Below are 27,824 nucleotides of genomic sequence, written 5' to 3' on the forward strand. Positions count from 1 at the left end.
CAACAGCAAGCAAATTGTGGGATGACTTTGTTACTTCAACTTTTTTAAAAAAAAGAGAATCATCGTCACTTCGCTGTTCTGTCTACGATTAGGATGTTGTTGATGTTATTGTTACTGACATGATCCCTTCACTTTTCTGTAATACAAAGATAGTCGAATATTGTTGTTTATGTTATTGCTACTAACATAAAGTTGGATATTTTTTCACTTCTCTGTTTCGCAGTGCAAATGTTGGCGGTACACGAGAAGACATCACTCTGCTCCTGTGTAATACAACGGGTATGAACATCGTCAGCACACTTTTGTTTGTTCTTCACCAGCGGAAGTGACGTACGTTAGGGGAAGGTGGCAGCATTTTTCAGAAGGGAACATTGTGTGAACTGAGTTATCTGTTGCTACAAAACGTGGAAGGTTAAAGGAACTGAATGGTTCCTAGTTGAGCTCAAAAGTTGCGGGTTTTCACGAGGATCAGCTGGAGGATGGTACACAGGCACGAGCAAACCCCACGCAACCAAGTGAGAACACAGACAACACATCTTCTAGTGATGTCACTTACGGAATATGAGGCAAAGACTTTGTACAGGCAGTGTGCTAACAGCACTGCTCGCGTAGTGACGTCACTAAAGTATTTGTACAGACAGTGTGCTAACAGCACTGCTCGCGTAGTGACGTCACTCAAGTGTTTGTACAGTGTGCTAACAGCACTGCTCGCGTAGTGACGTCACTCAAGTATTCGTACAGGCAGTGTGCTAACAGCACTGTTCTTGTACTGACATCACTCATGAATATGTACAGGTAGTTTTTTAGTCGACCAAAGCGCCCTCACATGCTATGAACACGGCATCTCATCATGCCAAGACATGCAGTGCACTGCTAGCCTACTGACTGTCCCCTAAGGTCCCTGTACAGCAGTCGTATGGTCATGTCGACTTGTATATTTTATTGTATAGACTAGCGGTTCTCAACCTGTGGTGCGCGCCCCCCTGGGGGAGGGGCGACGTGCTTACAAGGGGGGGGGGCGCGAAGGTGGTCATTTTTTTAAAGTTTCTTATACCGGTATTAGTGAAATTAGCTTACATTGCTGGCTAAGGGGGGCGCGAGGACGTACCTTTGTTCGTCAGGGGGGCGTCACTAGTAAAAGGTTGAGAACCGCTGGTATAGACTAAGAAATGATCTCAAGTGTTCATATTTTTTTCAGAACATTACAAAGTTTACTTATTTATATGTATTATTCTTTTAGAACATTACAAATTTATATAGAACTCTTTCAGAGCATTACAAGTTATATATATTCTTTCAGAGCATTACAAGTTTGTGTATAACTCTTTCAGAGCATTACAAGTTTATATATATATTCTTTTACAGCATTTCAAGTTTTTATAAATTCTTTCAGAGCATTATCAGTTTATATATTTATTAATTATTCTTTCAGAGCACTACAAGTTTATATATATAGATTATGCTTTCAGAGCATAACATGTTTTCTCACGCAGTCTGGCATTGTTACTATCTTTGAGTTGCTTTGAAAGAAAATAAAATATGAAAGAGCTTGATATATATATATACACAATAGTTATTGTTATGTGATAAATCTCAGAACACAATAGTGATTGTCATGTGATATATGTCAGAACACACTAGTGACTGTCGTGTGATAAATCGCAGAACACAATTGTGATTGTCATGTGATAAATGACAAAACACACTAGTGACTGCCATGTGATAAATGTCAGAACACACTAGTGACTGTCATGTGATAAATGTCAGAACACACTAGTGACTGCCATGTGATAAATGTCAGAACACACTAGTGACTGTCATGTGATAAATCTCAGAACACACTAGTGACTGTCATGTGATAAATGTCAGAACACACTAGTGACTGTCGTGTGATAAATCTCAGAACACACTAGTGACTGTCATGTGATAAATGTCAGAACACACTAGTGACTGCCATGTGATAAATGTCAGAACACACTAGTGACTGTCATGTGATAAATGACAAAACACACTAGTGACTGCCATGTGATAAATGTCAGAACACACTAGTGACTGCCATGTGATAAATGACAAAACACACTAGTGACTGCCATGTGATAAATGTCAGAACACACTAGTGACTGTCATGTGATAAATGTCAGAACACACTAGTGACTGTCATGTGATAAATATCAGAACACACTAGTGACTGTCATGTGATAAATGTCAGAACACACTAGTGACTGTCATGTGATAAATGTCAGAACACACTAGTGACTGTCATGTGATAAATTTCAGAACACACTAGTGACAGTAGTGTGATAAATGTCAGAACACACTAGTGACTGTCATGTGATAAATATCAGAACACACTAGTGACTGTCACTTGCGTCATTAAGAGCGGAAAGACTGCGGTGGACCACAAGATGCAGGCAGCATTAGCGGTCAGAAGCTTGTCTCCCTTTTTCTGTCGGTGGCGTTCCGTCGTCTGTGATAGTTATTTAAAGTAATGTGTATAATAAACACAAAATCCTCTTTCAAATTTATATCAGTGTTTGGATGTTCCGCTGATTGGTCATCGCTGCTTCCCGGTGTCTATCCCGGTATCAGCTGACATCTTGTGACTATCATGGACAAATTATTTGTCAACATGTCCACATAATAGCGAGACTTTGTATCCGTCATGTCAATCTCTGCTTGTAGTCAACACCACCACCACTGATCCCAGTTACACTCACTAGTCAGCACTGTTAAATACACATGTCACTGTCACATTAAGTCAAGCTTCTATTTAGTGACACATGCTACTGTCACACTATGTGAAGCTTCTATAATGATACATGTCACTGTTATACTAGGTGAAGCTACTATAGTGATACATGAAGACTTTCACACTGTCTGGAGCTAAGCTTAGTCTGCATCCACAAGCGCATTGTGGAGTCAAGTACTGACACCTGTTCTGATTTCGAATCCCTTGAAATCAAGGCAGGTGAGAGTAAGTGAAGCATGGTAAGAAAAGAGTGCAAGGACACAATACACATCAATGTATTCCACCTTAAGGACACAATACACATCAGTGTATTCCACCTTAAGGACACAATACACATCAGTGTATTCCACCTTAAGGACACAATACACATCAGTGTATTCCACCTTAAGGACACAATACACATCAGTGTATTCCACCTTAAGGACACAATACACATCAGTGTATTCCACCTTAAGGACACAATACACATCAGTGTATTCCACCTTAAGGACACAATACACATCAGTGTATTCCACCTTAAGGACACAATACACATCAGTGTATTCCACCTTAAGGACACAATACACATCAGTGTATTCCACCTTAAGGACACAATACACATCAGTGTATTCCACCTTAAGGACACAATATACATTAGTGTATTCCACCCAAGGACAGGTCAAATGACTATGCTGGGCTTCTCCTGTCCCCACAAGTCATGCCGCTATAAATGACCATGTCCATTGGACACAAGCAGCACGCAAAGCAGTGAAAGCAGCAACATATATATATATGCCATGCGCACACTAATAAGCACAACAATCGCAATGACACTGACACACGCGCACACACACGCACATACACACACATATGCATACACACACTCACGCAAGAAAGAAACACACACACACACACAGCGCATAGATCGATGGTGACATGTTGACAGAGTGTGACAGATGTCGGTCATGTAGACAAACCAACGGCTGATGTTTACTTCCCGCCATGCAGTCAGAATGCACAAAGCCAACTACCGCCTATCGTTCTCAGCCATGCAGTTGAAATGTACAAAACCAGCTAATGCCTATCATTCTCAGCCATGCAGTTGAAATCAAAACAAAATTCCCACACTCTAAATATATATATAAAACTGTACGATGCACCAGGTAAGAAGGTAGAGAACTTACTACGAAATGGCATCAGCTCTTGGATGGTGCCGCCATGAGCTACAGACAGAAGACGGAATGGTGCTATCAATCTAGGGGGGAAATCTTTCACTGGTCAAAATGGGGAGGGGGAAAACTGAGGGAGGGGCCGCAGAGGGCCAGCTAGACAAGCATCAGTAGCAGTGAGCACTGACCCCTGTCCGCCGACAACTAGACGGAACATTTTGTGTAATGCCTGGACAACAACACAGACCCGCTGGTAGCCACAGACATACTCCAATAAACATGACAAAAATACACAAACCTCACAGTAATTCACGCCTTGACTATTTACTCTGCTAACATACTTCTCTTACTCTACAGAACTGGAGACATAAAACAGTTAAAACAAATAACAGTTACATGAGAAGCAAAACAACCATATATTTTTCACAATCAAGGAACTGGAACCATTAGCAACCATGTCCTGTTCTGTAGCCGACAGTGACAAAGTCATGTCCTGAATGTGACAGTGACTATGCCATGGCCTGTGGCTGACAGGAGTATCAATATTTGTAAACAATTAAATGACTGTCACCGAAAAAGCTGGAAAATTGACTGGAATTTTATTCCTTTGATTTACAAGACTTATTCTCTCTAAAAGAAATAATCAACGGAAATCATGACATCGACGAGCTATTCAGTGCTTCAAAAATCTTTTTAATACATTTATTCTCACTTTGGATTCATCTTAGCTATTTTTTAATCTTATTAGTACATTATTCCTTGGCGCTTCAACCCAAGCCGTGTTTAGGCTGTGACTACAGAACCTCCAGTTCCTTGATTCAGAAATACTCTACACAACATCAGCAAGGAAAAGGTTAAATAATATATTTATATCAAATAATTCAAGATATAACTGACAGGCGCAAGTGCAAGAGATAACAGCACACACATGACAATGTCCAAAGCTCTCCTACTGCCGCCAGGCACCTGCTGCACCACTCACAGCCCAGCCACTACTGACACCGACCAACACCTGACATATAAACAACACTCAGCCACAGACTCGCCTAAGTCCCACATAACAACCACATAACTGAAAAAAAACATAACCTGCATACAACAGCTAAGAAGAGAGAAGGCGCAGGCTTGCAAAAGTAACATTTAGCAACCAAACAACAGTTGATTTACATTGCATGTCATTCACCTACATCAGAAATGTTGACCTGAGCACATAGCATTTAGCAACAAAGAAAAAGATGATTCTTGGATGGTCCCAAATAAAAATTCAGCGACAAAGAAAAAGATGATTTTCGCACACGTTGCACGAGACATTCATCCGCATAGACACAGACTTGCACAAAGCTGACAGAAAACAACATGTATACAATGTGCAAGTCATGCAGCGACAGAGTTGACATAGCAAGTTGTATCAACAGAGCACAAGTTGTCATGGACTGTGTGAGGGGAGAACTGGATGCAGATGCACGCGCACGTGTCAACATTCTCTCTTTCATGTACATGCGCGCGCGCGCACACACACATCCTCTTTCACTTACCCACATCTATCCACATTCTATCGCACACGTGTACATGTGTTATCGCCATACACACATATGTGCGTTCTCTCTCACTTCCACGCACTCTCATTCACATCGTCTCACACTCTCGCAAATATACCTACATTCTCTCCATTCACTCTGTTACACACACAAACACACACACACACACACACACACACACACATGCACACACACACACACACACTTTCATGCACTCGGAAACAAATTCTTACACCCGCACGCACATATACATATACACACATTCTCTCTACAGTCTACACACACATTCTCTCACTCAGTCGGAAGGACTCACATGTTCTCACTCACGCATACACCTATATTCACAAAGATACACACATTCTCTCTCTCACACACACACTCTCACATGAACACGCACACCCTATACACACAGTCTCTCCCTATTGCACAGACACTCGTGTGCGCGCGCGCACACACATACAATATATATATATAGCGCATAGGAGATGGCAGTTCACAGGTGAGCTGATGAACTAGTTGGTGTGTTGATATCAACGAACATATATAACTCTAGGAATAATATTATATTATTCAAGGCATGCTATTCTTATGAAAGTGAACTACAGCTTCACGGCTCCATGGCGAACGGCATACAGCGTCTATGGATCTGTAGTAGCAGCCATCTACTGGTCCTAGCTACGACCTGGCTAGTGCGTCTAGCATAGTAACAGGATAGGTAGTACAGCCTATCTATTGGCCTTGCTAGGACCTTGCTAGACCTTGCTAGGACGCCTAACAGTAACAGGACAGGTAGTACCAGCTATCTATTAGCCTGCTAGGACGCCTAACATAGTAACAGGACAGGTAGTACTAGCCGTTTGTTGGCATGGCTAGGATGTCTAACAGTAGTAGCAATTGTCTAATGGAATGAAATAGCTAGGATGACTGTAAAATAGAGGAACCAGTCTGATGCCAGTCTGACGAATGGAACATTAATAAAAGCCCATTTACATGGGTGGGCGAGAGTAGGTTTTGACAGCAGCCGCTTTCCTAAGAAAACGAAGCTGACAAAAAGGGAAGGGGTGTGTGGAGTCAAAATCTAGTGAACTGGATAAGAGGAGAGGGACGTTAAGTCAAGTGGACTTTCTGGTCAGGATTATATGGAGTTCTAGTCTGGATTATGTTTTACTTGATCGGGAATTCTAATCTTGACAATAGGGAGTTCCACTCGGGTGTATAACAAAGTTCTAGACTGACTACAGTGAATTCTAGCCATGATTAAAAAGAACTCTGTTCTTTAGAGAATCTAGGTCGGACTTCAAGCCAAGCTGTAGTTCTAGAGGTTAAAGATATTTCTGACCAAGACTGCTGTGAAATAGCTAGCCTCACGTGTGTTGCGGAACATGCTTTGAAAAATGCTACTCTGATCACTGTTACTTGGCATTCCTGTTTAGCTTCTCCATTCTGATTCATTTCTATTATTTTGTCAACATCATCAACAATGCAGCCCTGACCTATGGCGGTGCTGAAGGTCTCCTCTGTGAAAGACAAACAATGAAACGTCAGCAATGAGCAGTTAGCGATGAGTGACAAAGAGTCGACAACTCAGGCGGAAGCGACAAACTGAAAGAAAAAGCGTCGAGAAATACTGTAGACCACGTGAGAGCGCGCAGGCGAGCGAGTGGGAGGGCACAGGAGACAGACAAGCGTGTGCGTGAGTCACGCTCACTCGCCCACACCAGCCACCCTTCCGCCCTCCCGGCCTGCGGGGGCCCAGATCCAACAACCGAGGGGGGGCAACCACGGTCACTGGACAGCGCGAAAACCTAGGAGAAAAGCGAAAGTGGTTATTGTATGAACAAGTTTACCAAGTCGAGCTATCTTGGCGTCCAGCGCACCTGGGTGGTTATGCTTGATGGCATTCATGCGGCGAGTCTGCGGGCCCACCACTCCCCCGGGCACACCTGGCACCTTGGGTCCCTTGGGCCGGGGAGCCTCCACCGGAAGCACGCGCCGTCTCTTCTTGGGCAGCTTGGAGCGCGCCTGGGTGTGCGAGTAGAAGAGAGCGAAGTTGGAGACGATGACGGGTACAGGCAGCGCGATGGTCAGGACGCCAGCCAAGGCGCACAGTGCGCCCACGAACATGCCCATGTACGTCTTGGGCGCCATGTCACCATAGCCCACTGTCGTCATGGTGACGATGGCCCACCAAAGACCCACGGGAATACTCTCAAAGTTATTGTCTGGATTGTATTGAATGCGCTCGGCGTAGTAAATGAGGGCCGCGAATATAACTATTCCCAGCACTAGGAAGAAGATGAGAAGGATAAGTTCTTTGGCTGAAGCTTTGAATGTGTGAATGAGAATCTTGAGGCCGGCGGAGTGACGTGTCAACTTGCACAGACGCATGATTCGGATGATGGAGAAGAACTCAAGCATGTCGCTTTCTTTCTTCAACTTGGTCAGCATGAAGTCTAGATAAAAGAGAGAGTGGCTACTATGTCTATGATGTTGACCGGCGCCTTGAGAAAGTCTAGTTTATTGGGCGCCACCACGAAGCGTATAATGATCTCGAAGGTGAACCAGGCGTTGCTGGCGCACTCGATGTAAAAGAAGGCTTCATGCGGCTCTGTCTCGTCCTTGGTCAGGCGCCATGACTGCGTGCCGTCAGCACGTGACTCTGTGGTATTGATGATGACGGGCACGCGCATCTCAGGGTGCGTCTTCAGGCAGAAGGACAAGATGGAGATGGTAATGAAAAACACAGATATAACGGCGATGATCTGCAAAAAAGACAGCACACAAGACAGCGTAAGCAACAGCGAATATAGTGCTAGTGACAAAGATCTGACATTACCAAACATTCTCATCGAATATAGTGCTAGTGACAACAATCTGACATTACCATTCTTTAGTGATTCTATTCGAATATAACGATAGTGACAAAAAATCTGACATTAGCATTCTTAGTGATTGGTTCTCAGAAACTACCTTTTTATTACCGCTATGTCTGCATCGATCATACCCGCGCAAAAAAAAAAAATAATAATAAAGCGTCTTTATGAAATATTGTAAACTACTATTTCTTATGCTAAAATCTTTTTTGAAATTATTCATTCAGGTAAAATTATAATATAATAGAACTAAAATATTTAACAACATTGTGAAAATTCTTTGTTTCATCTTTTTAAAGACATTATTCACAGACATTTGCGCAAACATCACAAAACGAACGTGGATATCTTTTCTCATTCAGAAACTTGCAAATATAAAGCTATTCTTTTCTTATGTTGCAAATATAAAGCTGGGTTTTTTCCCTTTACGTTGTAAATATTAATCTGCTCTTTCTTTATGTTTCAAATATTGAACTGTTCTTTTCTTTATCTGGAATTAAAACAATAATACTGTACACGTTCGTCCGCCCTTTCCTCGGTTGGTTCTTTCTAACTAACAGTCTAACTCTCTGTCTCACTGACAAAAATCCAACTCGATGTCAAAACTATACTTATGATTGATGAACTTCAAATAGCAACCTGTATTTGTAGAAGAAACAGAATGCACAAAAATTAATTTTATGAGATCTGACCATAATAAAGGAATATCTACAGATTAAAAAATAGTTGTAGTGTTCTGTTCGAAAACATCGTCTGTTCTATTAAGTTATCTACTGTCTACATTACAAAGAAGACATCAATACACGCAAATCAAAAAGCAGTGGTACGGAAAAAAGCTCTGAGTCGTTGACAACAGCTCTGACTGGATTAGGTACAAATACAGGAGGACATAAAACAACAACGAAGGAGAACCAATAACTGTAATAACAGTGTTTTGACAGAGAGGTTACGCCGCTGAATATATATACAAGGTGCACACCGTAAGCAAGAAGCAAACACTAACAATATGTGCTTGACTGTTAGTGCCAAAGAAACCGATCTCGAACTACTGAGGCTAGTAAGAGTGTGAAGCAGAAGTATATAAAGAAGTAGTGTGTGAAGAAGTAGTGTGTTCAACAACACTTGTATGAACCAGTAGTAGTTTATGGGGTATCTTAGGAGATATCTGTGGCCGTAGTTATGAAGCGAGAGTAAGTTGTTTTCACTGTCCAGAATGGAAGCTTGAGGAGAAGAGTCTTGTCGCCGAAGTCCAGACCCCGTGGACACTGTTCCAAATGTGTTTTCCTTTAGACATCTTTGGCTCCGCTCTGTGACTACGGCTCCGGGGGTAAAAAAAACATTTGCGGGGTCTGGACATCGCTTTATACTGAAACAAGACACTTCTCCTTGACTTCCCCATGTTGCCCCCAGGGCTCGACTAACCCCGCTTTTTAACCTCAGCCACTGGTAGATTTCTATGCCACACCATGTCGGTGGTAGCTTGTCCACCGATGGTTCTCACAAGACACTAAGCTCTCATTTGTGGCTTCAAGAAGCTGTCGCAGGAGTAGAGGCCACAGCCCAGTAAACGAGCCCGGCAGACTGTCGAACCCAAGTAAGGGTAACCGATGTATTTCGGACTCTTGGGGATGCCTACCATGCACGTGAAGTCAACTAAGGCAGTTCGGGCAGTAGAGATATCCTAGATTCAACGGCCAAGGGACTGTTTTTCAAAGCTTTTGGAAAGCGAATGGCTAGACGATTAACAAAATGTGTCAAAGGCAAAGTCCTTCGAAACAATTTTTCGTACCACTGAGACCCGACTTCCAAGGATGCGTGAGTGGGATCGTGCAAAGGCTCCCCACCTTGGACACCATTCACGCGTCATCTTTATCATCTGAGGTGATGTGGGAGAGGCAGTTGTAGATACTAACCCATACGATGGCGGCCTGTAAACAAGTGGTCGTACTATTCTGCAGCCTGGCAGCATCCCAGTAAACCTTTTCAGGAACGCACCTGCTCACTACGATACGTGGAAGCATAGAAAATGTTACTGGTCAAGGTTTCCTGCACAAGCAAAGTAGTGGATACACAATGTGCGGGAAGGGCAAAGCCGTCGTTGAAAGCAGGAGACATGCCGTTGCTTTAGAAATTATGTCACTACTGTGTCCAGACCTTTCCATCGGCATCAGTGCAAAGGTGAGAACCTGTGTTTGCAACTCAGTAACAAGCACTATCTCACAGCGTCATCAGTACATAATGCTGTTATGAGAAGGAGAACTACAAGAATTTAGGTTGATGAGAGTCACAATTACAACATGGCAAACTGCTTCTGCTCACTGACCCTTCTAATTAGGAAGTCACTCAAACCAAACATCAGTTCAACTAGGTCTAGACGCTCCAGGTTTGTGCGTCCAGCTCTGAACACGTACTAAAATTACATAAGCTTTCAGACTAACATTTATAGCTTTTATGTGACTGACGGACTTTTCGACAGAAAACTGAGCAGTTGAGGCAGAATATGTCTGTCTCATCAAGATCAACGCGTTCGCTATAATATTTTCTGCACCAAAACTGGTATGATGAAAAGCAAAAAAATATGATCAGGTTAAGAAGAAAAGAAGAAAGCCTTTAACGCTTGGCAGAATAACATTTAGTCCGCCTCCAAAAAGACTCGGAGCACATGGAGTCATTCATTCATTGGTCCCTTGTCTGGTACTGACCGTTGGAGGGGGAGGGCACATGTATAGATGCGGCAGCTGACTAGGCCGCCACTCACTCAGTCTTAACAATAGGCAGCAAGTCCTGCATCTTCGTAAAGATGTCTTGTTGTGTCACGTGGCCAACCCAGGGCAGCCTACGCCGTTTGACCGTTTCAAGTAGAAGTTCCTGGTGTCCTACAAGTGTGGCGACTATGTTTCGTACAAAGTCGTTGGTTTCATGTTCTCTGTACGAGATCCGGAGCATTCTCCTCAGGTGCTTGTTCTCGAATGCCTGGATTATCCGCTCTATGTCGACAAGCAGGATCTGTAGTACGAGGGATTTGTGGGATTTCGTTTATTTCTCATGCATGATGTTCTCCAGAGTATTTCGAGACCTATTCTTTGCCTGCGTCCTACAACACTCAGTGAAAATCCTGGATTAAGGTATCTAAATAAACTATTGGCATGATGGATCTTTGATATCCACCGTCTGAACACCAAGAACAAAGCAAACTCGTACTAGATGCCCTCTTTCGCATGACGGTTCTCTCTTTGATGGCTTGTACGACGAGAGTTCTGTCCCTTCGCCTAACAGGCTGAGGGGATCGGCTCTCCTTGATATTGTTTATGTTTTGTTGTCGTGCTTCGATTTGGATAAAAGTGTTGGATAAAAATGTTTATATGTGCTTCTGCTGCATTTTCTTCCTCTTCTGGTTCGCAACAGGACGGTATATAATGTATATAATGTACATAATGTTATTTTGAAGTGCGAACTGTTTGGATCTATTGGCTGGATTCCATTCCTCCCGCTTCACTCGCTTCGGCAGCTACGTTGAGCTACATTGGGTAAACTGAAGTGATGATCAGCCTTTTGCAGTTTCATGTGGTAACATTCCTTCATATTCTCAAGATTAGTCAATATCGTCCAAATATTCTCCTGATGTCGTGAACATTATTCTCTGGAGTCGTTACCGTTACATCTACAGTGATCTCCCTTTACTGTCGGAACGCAGTGAGTCCTCGCGTTGTTCTTCCTTCTACATCTTTGTTACTACTTTGTAATCTTGTTCTACATCTTTGTTACTACTTTGTGATCTTGTTCTACATCTTTGTTACTATTTTTATTATTTTGTTCTGCATCTTTGTTACTTTCTGTTAACTTGTTTTACATCTTTGTTACTATTTTGTGATCTTGCTCAGCGCAATAGTTCGCCTTTAGCTGAGATATAGCGCTTTATAAATTCACACTTATTATTATTAACAATCTTTCTCATAATACTAGTCCTTTTTCACACCCTTCCTTCTTCAATATTATGTTACTCTCAGCTCTTGTTTTTGTTATTTGGTTCTTCTTTGTGCTTTCTGTATTCTTCGTTTAGTACGGTTATTTATTCTTTTGTAGCTCATATGTTATTTGTTTTCCTGTCCCTCGTATATTGTCCATGTTTGTTCTTGTTCTTATGGTGAGTTTTCCAATGGCAGTAAGAAGAAAGGTCACTCAAAGAAGAAATACAAGGGTGTCATCAATGCATAGCTACAATGTCGCAGCATCTTACTCAATAACTTTCAGAGCGCCTCCTATGATAGACAAGGACGCCATACTACTGTGCTTGCTCCGGATTCAAGGTGGATACCTGGCGGTCATCTACACAGAACAGTAGCCATGCTTCTTGAGATTGCGCCTACTTTCACCTGCTGGGTGTGTGGTAGAATCTGCTCACCGACAATTGGCCTCTTTCAGTCATCAGACAACTCACATCAGGACCGACACACTCACTCGTCGTCGTTTGTATCGATGGACCAGCACTATTAATTTTACTTTGTTTTAATGGGCAATTCTATGAATATTTCAATACTTCATTATTAATGAATTTTGTGAACCCTATTATTTGGTTTTTATCAATTTTTATCAATCGTAACGTGAAAACCTTGGCACCTTCGAAACGGACAGTTAGTAACACACGTTGTTGGTTGTCGCTGAAAGCGGCTGTCGTGGAGGCTGATAGTCTGTGAATGACAATCGTTCACATAACCTTTAGGATTAAGCAAAAAGTTTTGCCTTGTGTGGTTTTTGTTGGAATGACTAATCTTAGCTGATTATTTCTGGGTCAAAGTGAGGGTATATTCTGAGAGCTGACGATAACAAAGGTGAGAGGTGAGACTACTCTAACTGTTAGAGTCATCAAAGATAAGTGGTCAACAAAGATGAGGAGAGGGCACATTCTAACTTACCGCATAAGCAAAGGGGTAAGAACATTTCATCTAGTAGTTTCCGCAAATATAAAAGATCTCCAGCTGTGTACCAATCCTAACTCATATCTCCATCTCCAAGTTGATCTTTATCCACATTTCACTTTCTGGTAAACTGAAGCTCTAAGTCTTATAAACCCTTGTCTGCAGTCGTCTGAAGCCATGGCGAGTCTTTGATGATTGCGTTCATTTCTCCTAGCGAAGGTAAGCGTCAACTAGGAGAGACCGTTTCAGGACTAAGAAAGCCAGACTTGTTTCTAACAGATTTTCCTTTAAGAGCCTAGGTACAAACAAACCGCTAGCGGCTATGGTGAGTTGTGTTTCGGGACGGTTTGAAATGTTCTAGTCGACCTTTTCGCTACAACCATTACTGCTGAAACTCAGCAAAATATCGCCTTTCGTGCTTTACTGATACCTGAGTCAGTTTCTCCGAAGCTCCTGGTCTTAAATACTTTTGAGTGATGCGCACTTCACGCCTCTGATTCAGGCTGCAAAGCTTACAAGACATTCTCAGGCCTCCACACATTCCAACACCACACAATCCTACCCGCTCAAGACGACTGGTTTGTTCTCATCCAATAATGAGGCGGCATGAGTGTAGCTCACACCTCATCGTGATCTTGTGCAGACACCACATCCTGAACACATACACCGTTTGACCTCCTGCTGACAAGCGGCGATAAACAGCGTGAGTCGGCATCACAGGCGCAGACAGAAGAGGTGCTCAGCCATCCTGCCAGGTGCGCATCTCCACCTGCGCATAACGGCCGCCGGTTTCAGCAGCGGACAATGCATGGAAAGCTTAAAGGTACAGCTTACACCTGGCAGCCTTCTACTCGTGTGTAGACAACGTCGGTAAACAAGTAGGCATACTGGAGCATTCTCCCGCATTTGCCAGGAACACAATAGTCAAACAGTTTTCAAGTAATTAATCCCAGTTTGTGCATTTGAGTTTTCGTCAGCTCTTCTAAATCCTCATCAGCAACTACAGTGACTGTGACCGAGTTGAAGATGCTGGCAGGAGAAGAGAAAAGTCTCCTCCCTCATTAAACCTCTGCTAAACAACCGTGTCTTCTTCGTTAAAAATTATTAAATATTTGTTTAAAAGTGCTCTTGTTTGTTAATTAATGTACATGGTCTGAGCTTGTTTGGTGTTGCAGTAAAACAGTGTCAGTGGTGGCTCAGGAGGGTGTTACGTGTCACAGATATACAATCACTTTGCTCAAGAGAGTGTTACGTGTCACAGATATACAAGCACGTTACTAAAGGTGTTACGTGTCACAGATATACAATCACGTTGCTCAAGATGGTGTGACATGTCAAAGAGATACAATCACGTGGCTCGAGTGAGCGTGACGTGCCACACATAAAAGCAGGCGGCTCGAATGGGTGTGACATACCACACGTGCAAACAGATGGCTCGCGTGGTTGTGACGTGCAATCAGGTATCACAGTACTTTTTCTGTTTGTATTTTTTCTTCGGGAGTGAGGCAGCAGCATCGATATATAGCAGCAGACAAGGTCAGCTGACTTCCGAGATTGGTCCTAGAGCCAAAATGATGTGAACAGCATAGTGATCTTACGCCTGACTAAAATCCTACTTTCACAGAGTAAACTGTGTCATCTTAACTACCAGAGAGCTCCCATCAGTAAACTCTGTCTTTACTACCTGTACTACTTTGTACATGTTACAGTGCCACTGGCTAGTGACTGTACGCTGCCTGTCACATCCCAGTGACAGGAGGAGATACCTTTGTTATTTGAAAACACCAGTCAGCAGTAAAAGTAGACATTCTTGTCTTACAGGGAGCATCCGGCGTGTGAGGGAACCACTGAGAAGTTAGTCTCTAGCATCTGACCTCTGCACATGGTCTGTCCAGCGCTTTCTCCACAACGTTCGCGCTCCTGCCAACGCCAGTGCCAACACATGCCTTGCGTGGCCGCGTGCACACACACACTCACATCACCCTCACCACCACCTCTACACCACTCACATTTCTGGTATAATAATGCTAATACAAAGAACACATACATTTCTAGTATGATTTATGCTAACAGCCACATGCATGCCTAAACGCACATCATTAATTCTCAAACGTTCACAAAACGCTTTTCATTGGCATGACCCAGACTGTTGGCATCATCTACATCACATTGTTCATTTTCTCTTTAACACGCAGACATGTTTGTCTGACATAAGTATTGCTTACACCACACCCACAGTCACCAGTACCTAGCACTGCAGCACACAACATGACAGACAAAACTGGGCGCCAGGAGAGTGAATGTCTGTCCTCGCCGTCCGCCTAGAAGAAATCACTACTGGAACAGGTAATCAAAACAGTAATATGTACCACGGGTAATGTCTCATGTGCTGCCGTGCAGACTGTCATAAATAAATCCTTGGACATTTATTTGTTCTGTCACGATTCAGCTCATAATGAATATTGGAGAATAAAAAGATATTGGGTGACTGTGTGTAAACAACTAAGTATCTACATCTAGGTGTACAGATATGGGAATAATAATAAAAATAATAAAAGATCTTACAGCACATTTTCCACTTTACAATAAACACATGTTTTACAAAAAAAAATTAAAACAGAGTAATTTACAACATACTCAAAAACATGACATACAGAACAAAACATAACAAGTATAGAAAACAACTCCACATCAAAATATAGGAGGAAGATGTGACAGTCAAGGCGAGAAAACTCAGATCAGCAAGAGACATCAAAGTTGATGAAGGTCCACGGGAAGAGACTTAAAAATGGAGGAGACAGCAGTTCACTCGAGCTGCCTATAGGGGAAGGGAGATAAATCACATGATGTAGAGCTATGTACAAAGGATTCAGCAACCTTCCATGCAAGCAATGGTGATCTTCATTAAGGGACAAGCTGCAAACAAACTTTATTTCTCTAAGCGACTGGTTACCGTGGCTGTAGACTTCCACATGCTTAATGCAACCAAACATTCTGACGTACTTCAACGAGGGTTGGGTCACGCCGGAAGTCATCTTTCTCAGCTTCCCCCAGAGGTCGCTTGAGACCACCCAGCATCTCATTGTTCCGAAAGAACTTGTCTGTTCCCCGAGCATTGATCAGCAAATGTCCCAAGCACACCTTTCTATCCATTTAATGGCTACTACCACCTGAAGGACTGATGCGAAGGCGCACATCAAAGAGGCCTCGTTCGCCTAATCAAGATTCAAGATTCTTTTGTAATCTGTCACCCTCTAAGGGGTGTTAAGATATTTAGGGACGGTCTTACTGAAAACCTTCCTTGGAAGAACCAGGAATTTAATTTACGAGTAAAACTCCTCAAGAAAGACAACACATCAACAGTCGCTATTTTAGTCACATTTGGACATCTACTGACCTTACACTGCGCTTTGTAGTAGTGGCTTACCTGCCCAAGTCACAAAATGCTTCTTCGAGGTAGCACTGGGGCCTACCGAAGATTATGACCTATTAAGGAAGCACAGCAGTATATGGTCATCTCATTGCAGTCTGTGGAGTAGTTGTAATTACTGATATAAACCGTAGCTCATTGGTATAACTCTTGACATGCTTACATTCACCGAGTCTCACTAACATTTTCTGGGGGCAAATTAATGCACACCATGGCCTGTTCAGGTGTCCATTGGAGTGTTGAAATGAACTGAGACACTAAGCCAGCCACAAAGGAGCATTTCTTATGGACTGATTCACAGCCATTCCGCTTATGCATACGCTGTAGTTGATCCACCCAGGGGTCATCGACTCTTAGCTGTAAATACACATTTCATTTTAATTTCAATGGTTTTTCACAAACTTCTGCAACGTATGCGCAGACCGACTTCTAAAGTGTCCATTTATGGTTTGCAATCAAAGAGCAAGACTTCAAATAGATACGGTGACCACTGCCGCTTCCCTTGCTACAGCAAAGTCAGTATGTGAACGATGCGGACTGGAATCTTAATGGAGCTCTCGGAATTTTTTTAAATGTACATACATGTTTTCGCTTTTACTGTTTGAACCGAGGAGCTTGTAGATACATCTGTGTGCTGTGTGTGTGAGTGCAAAGAAATCATTTCGGATTCCGTGAAATTTACGGTTTGAGTGTGGGTGTAGCTTTTTGTTTGGGGCAAAATGATTGAGCAAAGCAAACTTTCGGTCGAGGTCAAGGTTCGTTAGGTTGAGCTGCTCGTGCACGTGTAGAATAGGTTAGTGGCAGAAGCGAGTGGGAGAAATGTAGTTGCTTTTTCATTCCATGCCTTGACGGCCTTAAGGACTGTATAATTTGTGACTAATCTTTAACTTTCTAACTTGAATTTGTTTTTAAATTTTCAATCCCTTTTCTCGTCTGTCTAGTTTAACAATCATGCCTATCACGTAGAAAGTGTCGGTGATCTAGTTTTAATGTAAGGAAATTCTTTTTAGTAGACGGGATTCTGTTTTGTGTGGGTGAGGCTGTTTACTTTGGCATGAGTGCATGTCAGCACCTATTAATCCAATTCAGTATTATTCGAGGTTATAGAATTTTTTTTAAACTGCTTGCTCCCAACTCTAGCAGGGGGCACTATGACTGTTGACTTCAAATAACACATAAACAGGTGGCACTGTGATAGCTTGACTGAGAATGACACACTAACTGGTGGCACTGTCATAGCTGGAATGTGGATAACACATAAACAGGTTGTATAGAAACATTTCCAAATGAGCGACACATGCACAGAAAAGACTTCTCCACGAAGAAAAAAAAAACGAGCAGGCGACGTAGGCACACAATGAAAGCGTGGAAGCAAAGGCGGATCTGCCATAACTGATCTGGCATATCAAGCAGACTGGCACACGTGACAAACAGCGACTGGCGAGACACACAGGTTCCACTGTACGTCACACACACTAACACACAAAGAAAAGTTGCGCGAAACTTAGTCCCCGACGACGACTGCACACAAAGTGAACAACACAGTGCACGGTGAGAGCGACAATAAGGCTATGTCTAAGAGAGTGACAATAAGGCTAAGTCTAAGAGACGGGCGAGGAGCTAGAGTACAGGTAACACAGAAGCTAGCCTACAGCATGACGACACAATAACAACAACGCCCGCCGTGCCTCTCCCTCGTTTGTCAATAGGTTTGGTGAAAACGTTTCCGCCCTCCGCACGACGACGGCAACACGGCTGCAGTCAGGGGCAGCGATGTGGCGGTCATCGTGCAGGGGCTCAATCCTACTTGCTTTTGGTAATCATCTTCCTGACATCAGGGGGGGATGCGGGACTACAACACTTGTGTCAAAGGTTAGAGATACACGACCCTTCTACCCATCCCAAACCCTAGCCTGCTCATCGGGTGTTGAATTATATTTAGTGTTGGGCTCTTTTTACACCCGAGATAAAGTATATCAGCTGTAGACTTTTATTAGCATTCGTTATCCCAAATGTCAAGCATTATCTCAATATTTTATTAGCATTTCTTACCCAATACATTAAATATCATAGATACTGTTCATGTTATTAGCGTTCTTTACTCAAGAGTCAGGTATTATCATTATCACCTGAAGATTTTATAAAACTTTTTCCCTTCCTTGGACCGCAAGTTGTCAAGGAAAACTCTTCCCAAAAGCAAGCGCGTCTGTTAGAACTTTAACGAAATGTCTTTAATTAAAGAAGCAATTTCTTTTTGAAGAGCTCGTTGTATAACTATGTGCTTTGCACAAAAGGCACACAAGCAGAAGGTCACATTGACCTACTTTCACAAACCTAGGTAGTCTAGGACATGTCACTGAGGCTCTAGAGTAACTTGTGCGTTGTTGGGGAATGACGGCGAGAAAAAAGGGAGTGGCTACTAGAACAGCCAGTGGTCACTTACCCGCGGACAGATCGGCCGCTGGAAAAAGGAAGACACTGCCCATGTCAGGTGGGAATCATTCAATCCAACATTGATCGCATGTGCTCATTCGCGATTGATTGAAATGGTTTGAACCCTGACCTCCCTACTGTGAACAGGACGACTTGTCTAGCACTCGCGCCCTGTAGAAAACCGAGCGGCAGCCTCCACTCATTCAAACCTTGCGACATCGTGAGACTTGCCAACGACCTGCTGACGTCATTAGCAGTCATCTAACGAAACCCTTGGGGGTCTTGGGGGGATTGGGTGACGATGGTTCATTCCACGCTATGCGACATCTGACGCATTGTCACTTACTCTCACGTCACTAACGGTTAACTGTGTGTAAGTAAGATGACAGTCACACCATGTCACAGGTCTTACAGTCCAGCTTGCACTTGCACACTTCTATGCCATCATGTCTTCTATGCCATCATGTCTTGTCTATGTCCAAGTACCCTAATATCTCTCATAGATAAAGCTCAGCACTGCAGTCTGGTACAGTATGCCTCGTGTACAGTTCTGTACTCTAGTACTATACCCAGTGTCCTCTACACACTGTCATCTACTCCTCTAGCCAATATTGTTCTGTCTATAATATCTCAGTTTAGTGCTCCAGCAATGTCACAGCTTAAGTTCGGTGCAGTGACATGCTTTGTCTCAATGTTGTAACTAGAGTAAGCTACATAGACAGCTGTGTACTTGACATGTCTCTATGCAAGTATATCAACTACAGTTCTGTATTTTATTCTCGTGTACAATTCTGTAAGCAAGTATTTGTCTATAGGTGACTGTACTAACTGTACTGATATGGCGCTTGTGTCTATAGGTGACTTTACTGATTGTACTATGGTGCTTGTGTCTATAGGTGACTGTACTGACTACTGATGTGGCGCCTGTGTCTATAGGTGACTGTACTGACTGTACTGCGCTTGTGTCTATAGTCGAATGTACTGAGCTGATGCGACGTTGAACTCCAGCTTAGTTGGCAGCCATATTGTATCTTCTACACCTACGCCTTGTCTTACATTGCCTACAATAACCTGTAATCCATGTGACAACTACCTATCTTTATGCTGGCTGACACAGACCTCGACACCAGCAACGCTAATGTAACATCACCATCTCTCTTGTCGACTCACATGACACTGGTGTTCCTCTAACACGCCTCTGCATTTTAGATCAATGTATTAATACATATGTACTATAGTCACGTGACAAGGATGTCTCTAATACGCCTTCGCATTATACACCAGTGTTGATACATATGTAACTTTACCCAGAAAAGTATATTATGTATTGCTGCTTTCTACAACATCGAGCTACATCTGGACACAGCTGTCCTTAATCCATCCCTTGATTTTAGCCTTTTTTTTTTTTTTGTCTGATAAAATACTAGTTATTTTCAAATGTCACAAGAGAACTGTTTTCTGTACCGTCCTGTCCTGGCCTCACGATAGTCGCCACGTGCTGTAGAAAGCTTGCCGCCGGTTTTCTACTTGAACATCAACACTCATCCATCGCTAGTAACATACAGGTTATGGGAAAGTAGGCAAGTGTGACCAGACTTGGGCTTTCAGAACACTTCAAATCCACTACACATCACTTACACTGGGTTCTTCATGGGGTGTGATCATTCAGCCTCTAGCCGCTCATACGACTGGGAAAGCGCTCAGCCAGCAAAGTCAAAACAAGTGTGGAGACACAAGACTGTGCGGCATCTAACCAGTGGGGGTGGGATACGGGGTGGGTCAGAAAGCCAAGTTTGATGGGCGAAAGTGTTTGGTGTCTGTCATCACTGGTTACTTTGGAAACATTCATCCGCAGTTACTCTGGCTACACTCGGTTGCCCCACAGCAATGTTGCTCTATCGTTCTAGCGAGGTCAGCTGTCGAGGTCCAGGCAAGCATATCATAGACCAGAGGTGGCTGACTGGTCAGTGCCACCATCATGCTTACCCTTCATCTGCTTAGTAATGCATACATTACTTGGCTTGTCTTCAATAAGCTGGTTCTGGTCCAACTAACTTCGTAGAAACAAGATTCTACCTACATTTATGTTTCCAAAGGAACTTCTCTTCATCTCATGCTTAAACCCGTTACCTATATAGCATTTTTCAGTCTATTCCCTACTTTTCCTTATTATGCCAATCCAGGTGAGATATGAAAAAAATTCTATTTCTATGGTTTCATTATTTCATTGTTGCATTTCAACTGAGCTGCACTGTGTCTTAGTATATTTACACCAATATTCTAAAGGCCCGCAATTGCTGTTTACAACATTATTCTAATGACCCAATATTACTACTTACACTGCTGTTCTCAGAACTCATCATTATTATCTTCTGTTCTATATCACTGCTGATTAAAACACTTTGTGTAAGACCAAGCATTACGAAATTCTGCATTTACTACTTATCTATAAATTAATATATTTACTTTCCCTACATCTGTACAATTTAATCCATATGAGACTTTGTTCTTACTCTTTCTTTGAAATCTTCGGATATCATATTTACAGTCTTTAAGTAAATCTCTTTCAATTAAGGATAAATACTTGCAAGCACTAAAGTACCAAATTTTTTCACATGTCCTTGTGAACAAGCCTGCTAGCCTTCAACAATATTTTAAAATTAAACCCATCCCCTTTTCGAGAGAAAGGCCTACAAAAACCACGTGACACAGAAAGAAGTCGACCCTGCGACGTTACGATTGTCCAAAGATTCATGTAATCAATGTAATTAACATAAGGTTCCAATCTCCCAGTAGCTCCGATCTTCACAATGTTAGAGTATCCATGTGCGTTCCTAAAGTCAAGGATTTTGAACTCTTTCTGTGATGCTGATGTTGGCAGACCTGTACCTTCAGAAAGAACGGGTTCTCACTTGGATTTGGGGAAATACTATCTTCCTGAGAGCTCACCCCCACTGGTTGCTTGAAAAGAGCTTTGGTTAACACTTTTAAAATGAAAATCGGTGGCTTTTATATCTTTCTATTCTGTAACATCCCCACTGGTTTGATTTCAGACCCTTTTATCTCTCTCAAAAGAAAAAAAAAGCGATTAGCAATCTCACAACAAGTCACAACATGCTGTAAGATGAATTCCTCAACAAAAATAGGCAGGTATCCTATTCTAAAATTTGGTCACTTCCAAAAGCGACTTGCTTTTAAAATAGAAAGGTCAACTAACGTCCAGTACGGTCCACTTGTACTACTTATGTCCCAACTATTGTGTACACTGAATGACCCTACACCCCGCACAGCCTGGCACCAGCCGTCCACAAGCTCGCACACTTCATCTGCTTGGCCGCGTGAGCAATCTTTCGCCTGTCAAAGGCCGTCAACCAAAAGAAAAAAAACTCAAAACTTAAACCGCACAGACTGCAAACCCAAGAAACACATTTGCATATCCTGCATGTCTCTTATGACCTGGCGAGGAGACTAAGAGTACTGCAGCAGCAGCTTTGTTTGTCCTAGCACTCTGACATGGCTTCTGACAAGGGCAATACTTTTTGTTACTGGAGAAGGGGGTGAGGGAACTCATGCAAAATTTCACTTTTTTCATAAATACAACGCACAAACAAAACAGCAAGGAAATTAAAATATCTGAATTGATATCAAGAGTTTGTTTGTTTGTTTGTTTGTTTGTTTGTTTGTTTGTCTGTCTGTTTGTTTGTTTGTTTGTTTGTTTGTTTGTTTGTTTGTTTGAGGGGTGTAAATGGTGATGAGAAACACGGGTCGTGGACGCGTACCTTGGCGGTGGTGGAGGAGTAGGGCTCGTCAAAGAGTGCCCAGATCTTGGGTTGGATGCGTTGCCAGCAGTTGAGCTCGCCAGCCTTGTACTCCTCCTCCAGGCCGAACTTCTTCATGATGTCTTCCTCCGTGGGCTTGTCTGTGTCCAGGTCCAGGCGGTCAAGAATGGCCAGAACATCCTGCGTGTCTCGGTGCTGGGTGTAGGTCATCCAGCAGCAAGGCTCCACCTGGTTGGAGTCAAGGCCCCAGAACTCCAGTTCCTCCTCGAAGAGGGGGCCACACACATCAGTCGGATAGTGGAGCTTGCCTGAGCGATAGTAGTTTAGGATCTGTGCGAAGACCCCAGGATGGCGGTCAAAGAAGTATTCGTTGAGCACTGGATCGTAGTTGGCGAGAGCCTCGGTCAGGCGAGACAGACGTGTGGCTGGGATCTTCTTCAGCGTGGCCTTGTATGTCTCGTGACGGATGCCGCCCACGTTGATAATGACGCGGTTGTCCGCGTCTGCGAGGTTGATGTTCATGGTGGCAACTTGCGCGTGCTACTTGGTTTGAGGACGTCACAACGTATCAAGACGTGTCAGCGACGGTGACAACCAACGTTTGCAGCAGAGCGTAGAACGTCACTGACGGACTAGTTGACACCGACACAAGCGCCGTCTTTATGTCTAGTGTAGTGTGTCGCTGCTGAACTCGCTGTCATTGAAGCAACAGCTGTCCGCTACACGTCATGAAGGCCAAAAAGGTCAGTGCCAAGTGCTGTTATGTTGACAGACAATCACGCCCTCGTCTGGAAGCATTGCTGTCACCGATGACCTCGGGTTTCTCTTTGTGGCCGCCAGTACATCTCGAAGCCACAGACCTCTCGAAGCGGCGATACCTGTAACAACGTCCAAACACCAGATGGGTCATGTAAGTATGTAGGGCTCAACGGTTCTCAGTTTGTAGCAAAAGGATACACAGATATTTTTTGGTTGTGCGTTCGTGCGTGCGTGTGTGTATGTGTGTGCAAAAGCAGTCCATAACTAAACGATATTACTACATACTGGGACCTTAATAATAGAGGGTGAACTATGTGATCACAATCAGCACATAGACATGAACACAATTATTGTCACGTGCTCCTTAGCAGCCAGAACAACTGTTGAGACCAGACGAGTCTTTAGCCTCAACACAAGCTACCGTGTGTTTGACGGAGCCTGACTTTCCAACAACGTGGGCGGCGCAGTGCAGTGTAGTTGGTGATGAAGGACAAAGCGGCAGGTGGAGAGACCTGTATACATAGTGCGTGATGGGTTAATCACACCTGGTCAGCCTTGAAGTTTAGGCCACAATAGACGTTCTGGGTAGCTCATCCAAACTCTTTCTGGTCTTGTGAATTAAAGAAGAAAATTCTATTTTTACAAAATATAAATTCTTGCCAGTTATACCTACTTCCCTCAAATGCTACAATGAGCGTCTCTTTGATTCCAGTCGCTCTTTATCCGTGTCAATGATGCTCCATTGGTGTAACTTGTAGAAGACGTTCAATGAGTGAATGATGGAAGCTCAACCACACACATACGTTCCACCCCCTTCTCCAGGCACTGAGAAAATTACTGAATGCTGATTTTATGTTGCCAATGACACGAAATACCAAGACCATCATCTCAACAGATTAGGAAAGGGACGATAAGAGCGCAACGAGTACAAAAGAGCAAAACGTGCACGTGCTTGACACTAAGCTGAGGCTACGCTCGTTGCTTAGTCGTTAATTTTGACTAGAATGAAGAGGCAGCACGAAAGCTGACAGCAAAATCACAGCTGAAAGAGTTTAGGGGACAAAGTACCCGTATGACGCCAGGTACCCGGCTAGTTCACAATAAAAGGGACATACACGCTAGTATATCTGGTGCGCTCTCACACCTGTCTTAACTCAGCGATGCTAGCATTCTCACTCCTTCTTCTCCCACCCTCCTCCTGCCTCCCTAAACTCTCATCGCACGAACATCACACGTCAGCTTGTGGTTGACGTCGCTCACGTTCTGCCGAAAACAAGACTCGCAGCTGATACATGGTGGGGGGAAAAACAAAAGAAAAATATCATAAATATGCATCGCTGCCGTAACTGACAAGAATCCCTGCCTTTCCCCTCTGTGGGTGCTGAAGGAATAGTGTTGCATGCCTCACTTGGCAGCGTGATGTCACAAACCCCAGCATGCCTCACTTGGCAGCGTGATGTCACAAGCCCCAGCACGCTCTCACATATGCTGCGGTTCACTCCCCACTAAAACACCCTGACGATTTTATTCGTTTCCCGCATAATGCGAGCCAGCAAGCCTGTGCTACTTAATACAACGACAACAGCAGCACCTTTATCTGCATCTCATTAGCGGCTTTTGTTCGACCATTTACCTCGCTGCCGCCCTCGCTCGCTGATTGCTCCTAAAAACTATCTTTGTCCCTCGTTGAACTGCACTCTCGTCATGCTCATGAACAATCATGTGCCCAGCACCGCACGGTCTGCATCCTGCCGCCTGGCCTTTACTCTCCCACCCGCCGATCTGCAGGCTTTTCTCAGTCTCCATAACCAACCGCCAGGGCCATGTTTACTTATTAACACCATTCCAGGTTACACGAGCTAGCTGACGAGGTTTGCTTGTTACCTCCACTCAAGTATAATTTATCACACAGTTGTGCGAGCGGGAGGTTCGTGTTGGGCCCGGATTGACAGTGTGCTGTAGTTTCGTGAAGCTTCGCAAACTTTGGCTTTAAACGGCTTTAATTGGCGATGGTTTCCACGACATATTTTTTTAATATTTATGTGTAACGTGGAAACTCAAAACTAAGAGTTGTGAGCAATTTTTATAAGCGTGAAACCATTGAGTTCTCTAGAGCTGCCTAACATCCTCGAAAAGGAGTTGTGGGGATTGCTAGGATACGAATAGTCGGCTTTAAACGCTTTAATTCATTATCTCAGAAGAAGCACACATATACAGTGATACCTCGGTTCTCGAACATAATTCGTTCCGGGAGGACGGTCGAGAACCAAATTGTTCGAGAACCGAAGCAATAAAACCCATAGGAAATAATGGAAACTGGATTAATTCGTTCCAAGCCCCAGAAAATGCCTATTTACTGGCCTAATTTGTATATAATATGTAGAAAAACATGAGTCTCAACAAGAAATAAGAAATAAAAGTGTATTTATTAAAACAAAAAACAAAAAAATAAAAAAAATAAAATGTACTGTACAGTACAGTAAATTGTGTTTCATTTACTGTACCTGTACCAAACTTTATGGCAGGAGGGAATGAATGTGGAGGGAGGAGGGAAGGGGGATGGTTATTGTTTTGAAGGGGAGTCCTGTTCAATAAAAACAGAGGGTAACTGCTCTTCGGGTGTTTCTGTTCTCTGAATCTTTTGCTGAGGAGAATCAGAATCTTGCTCTGCAATTGCTTGTCTGATTTCTTTACGGAAGAATTTGTCGATTGTTTGCTGTTTTTTTCTCCTTTGCAAAATTTTGCGGAAAGTGGACATAACATTGTCATTAAAAATGTTAACTGCTCTATTTGCTACCACTTTATCAGGGTGATGTTGTTCAACAAAATTTGCGATTTCTGCCCATTTTGCACACATTTCATGACTCTCTCCACAAAAACGTGACTCTCTCTCTCTGCACTCACACTGATGACGCAAGCAAGGCGCGCTGGGCAGAATGAACGCCATTCGGCTCAACTCTGCTCATCTCGGACGTTCGGATGTTCGAGTTCCAAATATTTGTTCGGATTCCAAGACAAAATTTTTTCCAATTTCCTGGTCGAATACCGATTTGGTCGAAAGTCAAGGCGTTCGAGAACCGAGGTATCACTGTATATATATGCGCGAGCGAAAGGGAGAAAGAGAGAGAGAGACAGTCAGTCCCATAGGTACACCAAACACGAGAGAGAAAGAGAGAAACAGCCCCACGGGTACACCACCCGATCTACTGACGACAGATCGATGATATTTTACACCGTCAGCAACTAAGCTTTATCATGGCGAGCTACTCCAACACCGTGAACAGAGCTCACACTGACCATCATCTTGACCCTAACCCTGACCAGGCAGAACCTCCACATTAATATCAGCTAAGGACAATCAGAAGGTCCAACACAGCGGCGATGGTCAACAAACGACTGATACTGTGTCATGAAGTGTGCTCCGTAGTGTCTGCACAGACCTACCGCCCTGTACCTGTCACACACTTTAGTGTACAGTGAATCACACTCACTACAGCGATGTTAACAAGGACCTACACTCTGCGTTCCTATTCAATGAGACATCGAAACGCAAACCATTTGTGCAGACAGACCTCAGCTCAACCAGACCCGACACACAGACGCTCATCTGGGATGTTGCACGACAATAGATGTCTGCTGCTGGCACACACAGTGGCTGGGGAATGGGGGATGGGTGATGGGGGGGAAGAAATGCTTCCGACTGTTATTCATCGGACGTGTTGCAGTCATACAATCACGGTCATGAGCTTGTGAGGGTCAGTTGACGGGGTGTGGGGTCAGCTCGCGGCTTTGTGAAGTCTTCTAGCGAGAGACAGAAAAAAATAAAGTACCACTGCCTTGGCCTGGTATTCCGCTCCGGCACGACTAATGGTGCCAGACGGACGGCACTCACACAACCGCCTGACTCCCCTCCCCCACACACACCACATCCACCACCACCATCACCACATCCACCCTCCCATTCTGCTTGCTTCAGTCTCGCAGCCACGTCACGAAGCCTTATGGCACCAAGCACTGTCTGTGCTATATTTAGCCTTCTCGCTCCGTTCTTCAGACTGTTTCTTTGCCAACATTTTCCTGCACGCCTCTAAGTGAGGTAAGACTGTTTACGAGTCGCCATGGCAACTAAGTAAGCGGTTATTATTCGTTTTAAAACCATTTTAATGACCTCCATGCCAACTTTAAAGGGGTTACCTACC

General features: G+C 43.5%; 1 protein-coding gene across 1 annotated transcript in view; it reads right to left on the bottom strand.

Moving 5' to 3' along the window:
• LOC112561837 (potassium voltage-gated channel protein Shaw-like) overlaps positions 1–27,824 on the bottom strand; it is a 47,669-nt gene that overhangs the window by 15,997 nt on the left and 3,848 nt on the right. Inside the window, 5 exon segments of the mRNA XM_025234607.1 lie at positions 3,913–3,951; positions 7,283–7,900; positions 7,903–8,197; positions 19,098–19,115; positions 22,867–23,744. Of these exon segments, the coding sequence (XP_025090392.1) occupies positions 3,913–3,951; positions 7,283–7,900; positions 7,903–8,197; positions 19,098–19,115; positions 22,867–23,388 (1,492 nt within the window). The 5' untranslated portion in view covers positions 23,389–23,744.

Source organism: Pomacea canaliculata, linkage group LG4 (assembly GCF_003073045.1).
Source record: "Pomacea canaliculata isolate SZHN2017 linkage group LG4, ASM307304v1, whole genome shotgun sequence".
NCBI classification, from domain to species: domain Eukaryota; kingdom Metazoa; phylum Mollusca; class Gastropoda; order Architaenioglossa; family Ampullariidae; genus Pomacea; species Pomacea canaliculata.